The sequence below is a fragment of the Pterocles gutturalis genome, unplaced genomic scaffold, assembly GCF_000699245.1.
Source record: "Pterocles gutturalis isolate BGI_N339 unplaced genomic scaffold, ASM69924v1 scaffold38867, whole genome shotgun sequence".
Classification (NCBI taxonomy): domain Eukaryota; kingdom Metazoa; phylum Chordata; class Aves; order Pterocliformes; family Pteroclidae; genus Pterocles; species Pterocles gutturalis.
Genome location: NW_010109103.1, coordinates 1,531 through 5,792, shown reverse-complemented (window position 1 = coordinate 5,792; position 4,262 = coordinate 1,531). Strand labels below are relative to the sequence as shown.

At 40.6% G+C, this 4,262-nt stretch overlaps 1 protein-coding gene across 1 annotated transcript; it reads left to right on the top strand.

Moving 5' to 3' along the window:
* Positions 1-255: 255 nt before the first annotated feature.
* On the top strand, positions 256-4,032 carry DERL2 (derlin 2; the record flags this gene model as incomplete). The annotated part of the gene is made up of 6 exons (XM_010072875.1): positions 256-321; positions 602-675; positions 1,095-1,188; positions 1,724-1,919; positions 2,482-2,572; positions 3,457-4,032. Coding segments are annotated over 6 exons (627 nt in total), but the record flags the coding sequence as incomplete, so codon positions are not given.
* Between the last annotated feature and the right edge of the window lie 230 nt (positions 4,033-4,262).

The following is a 4,262-nucleotide window of genomic DNA, read 5'->3' as shown; positions in this document are numbered from 1 at the left end:
CTGGGCCGGTTCCCCTCGGGGCCGTCGGAGCGCAGGGGACCCCCGGCAAGCGGCGATTGTCAGCCCGCCGGGACGCCTGGAGAGGTGCAAAGCACAGCGTGAGGGGGGCTGAGGAGGTTGTCGAGGGTTGCTTCTGCTGGAAGGCTCAATGTACTGGCTGGGAGCTCCTTGGCACCGTGGAAGGGGTTGTTTGTGTGGGCGTGTGTAGCTTTTTCTTGGTGTATTGAGTCTGTCAAACGTTCTCTTCTTTTTCAGCAACTAGAACTAATCACACCCTTCCAGCTGTATTTCAACCCTGAATTAATATTTAAACACTTTCAAGTAAGTGTTGTCGGAAGTTTGGGAGGGGTTTATGTAAACTGTTGACCTTTCAGGCACTTGTCTTCTCAAATCTGAGTATTGCAAGTTGCTAGGGCTTCTCATATTGGAGTTATATTTTTTAAAAGCTAATGAAGTTAGAGTGCTGACCGCTGTATGTTAGCATAGGTCTTAAATTTGTTGACTGTAAAGGATGTTTCAGTTATGTTGTTACTTGCTTTTCTGCTTAGACAATAAAAATAAGCTGTTGTGTTTAAAGCCCTTGTATTTGTCTTATTTCCAGGTATGGAGGTTAATCACAAACTACTTATTCTTTGGACCAGTTGGCTTTAATTTTTTATTTAACATGATCTTTTTGTATCCTTCATCAAGTTTATTTTCTTTGCTTGGAAAGCAGAGCTCCAGAGTGCAGACATGCGTATAGACAAAGGCTCTGTTCTGCTCCACTATAAAGTTCCTGGGAGTTTAGCAATGACCACTTCACTGATGTCACGAACGGCCATCAATGGGATCTCCTTCATAAGTTGTCAAGAATTTTGCCATTTATTTTTGTGGTGTTAAGACTTTTGTTGTACAAGCCTGATCCGTCAGGTTAGTTCTGACATACAGGAGAAAATTCCAAGTAACTCTCTTCTCTGGGGGCACCCAGAAAGAACCGTTGATGAATTAAATTGATACAAAACTTACATCTAACCTTACATGTAATTGAAACGTTTTCCACTTGGGTCTTTCTTTAAATGCATTTGCAATCAAATTTTCCTGACCTGTGACTTCAGATATCGTTACTGCCGAATGCTAGAAGAAGGCTCTTTTCGAGGTCGGACGGCAGATTTTGTATTTATGTTCCTTTTTGGAGGACTTTTAATGACTGTATCCTTTTATTTATTCCAGTCTGCTTTAGTGAAGCTAAAGATACGTCAGTGATAACTGAAATTACGATGTTACGTTTGTCTTCATTCTTAGGGGATAATATATTTTGTTTGTAGTACAAGGAGTAGCAGTATTTGTTGAAGTAGCTTTGAATGCTTTCTAAGTGTTGCTGTTAATACTGGGCTGGTCTGTCAGGCTTTTTAGTGCTTGACAGGATTATGGAAGGGAGATTATCAGATAAAAGGGGACTGCTCAGGTGTGTAATCAAGCTCAGGTTGTCTAAGAGAAATGCTGGTGCGTCAGTGATTTCATGCTAAATTATACTTTAAAGAGATTATTCATGCTGCGGGTACCCTGAACCCTCCTGTAGGTATTGAGTTTGGTTGACGGTAGGTCTGATTTACTCAAACCTGGGAAAGTAGAGATAAAAATTCTATGAAAAACATAAGATCATAGGTCAAGCCAAAGAATTCTTCTCGTGCTTGACCTCGCAACAATTAATTGATGAACTGTTTTCTTTAACTACCTGTCACAGCTTTTTGGCCTGTTTGTAAACTTGGTTTTCTTGGGTCAGGCGTTCACAATCATGCTCGTGTATGTGTGGAGCCGCAGGAATCCCTATGTCCGTATGAACTTTTTTGGTCTTCTCATCTTTCAAGCCCCATTTCTACCCTGGGTATTGATGGGCTTTTCTCTGCTTTTGGGGAACTCCATCATTGTGGATCTCCTGGGTAAGGAATTGTAAGAATCACGAGGATCTCTTCCTGCTGGTGTTTTACGTGAAACACAAAATGGGGAAAAATGCAAGGGCTAGGTGCCTTTTACTTAGTATTATTTCATCTGGTATAATGACAGTGTATTTATACCAGGCTTTTTTGATTTCTAAACGTTGTAGAATAGTAGAATATTTTGTGTTGTAACAGGAATGGAAAGAGCTTCTGATACTTTGGCTTTTTTATTGCATGGAATCAGCCCAGGTACATGATCTGATTGTGGGCTTCAGACTATTGGTGTTAAAATTATTTTACTTTTTATCAACTCTAAGAACGCCATAACATTAGTGTGTTTAGTAATGACAAGCCGTTTTCCTTGTATTGATGTCTTGTAGTGGAAGTGAAGCTTTTCGTCTGATGTCAATGTTCTTCATTGTTTTTTGTATTTCTGTATCTCTTATAGTATTTCCTGTGAAAGAATCAATGTGTGGGGTTTTTTTCTCCTGAAAACTCTAGAGAAGCATTTGAAAGATGTAAAGAAGTATTGAAAATCACCGTTTGACTTCTCTTTATCTACTAGGCATTGCTGTGGGGCATATATATTTTTTCTTAGAGGATGTTTTTCCCAATCAGCCCGGTGGTGGAAGGCTTCTAAGAACACCATCTGTCCTGTAAGTATTTGTGTCTGATTTGGAACAGATGTAGAAAAACTGTTTGTATGGAAAACTGTTTATAGTTCAGTCACATCAACCTCTGCTAAAGGAGGCAGGTGGAGGCAGTGTGGTGTTGTCTGTACTTGCTCTTTTATTTAACATGTGTTGGCAAACAAGGGAGGAGCATCGTACAGATGTGTAAGTGGGAACTAACTTCTTGAGAAGGGCTAAAGGGTTTTTGTAGCCCTTGATTTCTTTGCTAACACTAGTTAGTCTTTGCTGAATTTTGCCTGTTGGTGGCACCAAAGATGCATGTCTCTTCCTGAGGTGCGAGGAATAAGAAGAGTACTCTTGTGTATGAACAGAGTGATTGAAGTGCTAAATATATCTAACGCTTGTTTTCATTTGTAAATCATCCTCATTTCACAACTTTGGCAAAAGACTTCAGTGTTTGTACTGTTGAGTGGTGCTGCTCCTACTCTGTTCCCTCTGGCGTTGGGGGCTGTAACCATATGTAGTGCAGCTTGCCTAAATGATAGGGCAGTTGTCTTAAGAGCTGGGCTCTGTGAGACTCTTAGAATTGTCTGGAGCAGAGCTGATTCTCTCTTTTTTGCTTGAACTGGCCCCCAGGTGCCTGGGTAATTAAAATGTCATATTCAGACCTGTGCTTAGTTGAACTGATGGGTTATTCCTGTTTGATTGGATATGTGTGCTTACATCTATAGTTGATTTTTGTTCACGATAAGCTTTGTCTTCAGCGAGTAATTGTATAAATCACCAGCGCTTTGTCAGGCTGTGCCTGAGGGAGGACTCTGTACACCTGCAGAATTTGAGCAGTCTTGGTCTTATTGTTAAACATGTATTCTAAAGGAAAAAAAAAAAATATATTCTCTATTTTCCAGGAAAGCAATATTTGATACACCAGAAGATGATCCTAATTACAATCCCTTGCCAGAAGAACGACCGGGAGGATTTGCATGGGGAGAAGGTCAGCGCCTTGGAGGCTAATAAGTGTCTGTGCCAAAACCCGGCAACAACTGGGAGAGACTGACCTGAATAAAGCTCCATACTGGGGACTCTCTCATTCCCCTTTGCAGAAAGGACACTTTTTGACAGCTCTATGGTTTTGAATACAAGCACTTTATGAAATGGCAGTCTAATCCAAGACACTTCCAGGCTACCAGTGTCTTTCCCGGTAAGGGAATTTAGTGTGCTGGTAATGAAAATATCAATCCAGTGGAGCCAAAAGCCTAAAACTGGAAACTATTTCCTGTCAACTTCAGTTAACAAGACCACAAGTACTTGTTTAAAGTGATTTCTAAGGTGTTTTTTCAAGTATTTGATACAGGAAACTATATGGGAAACCTTACAGGGGACAAGACCAACTTTTTGGGTTTTAACTCATTTTTTTATTCTTGGATAAAACAGCTAGAGGATGGTTGAAAGCATAAGTCCCTATTTCAATGGTAGAAGGTTTTTTCATCTGAGATGCCGTTGCCTCCAGTCTTGTTTGAATTGTAAGATATACAACATGCAGCATAATGCAGGCTCTTCATTTTGCCAGTTGGGTTTCTGGGATGTGCCTCTGTGTGAATACACTTCCAGGCTGAGACTACATTTTGATGGCTTTCCCCCAAAGGCTGTGTGTTCAGATGAGCAGGTTTGAGTCTAGTTTATTTAAATAGGTAGTTCTACGAAGTTTAACCCC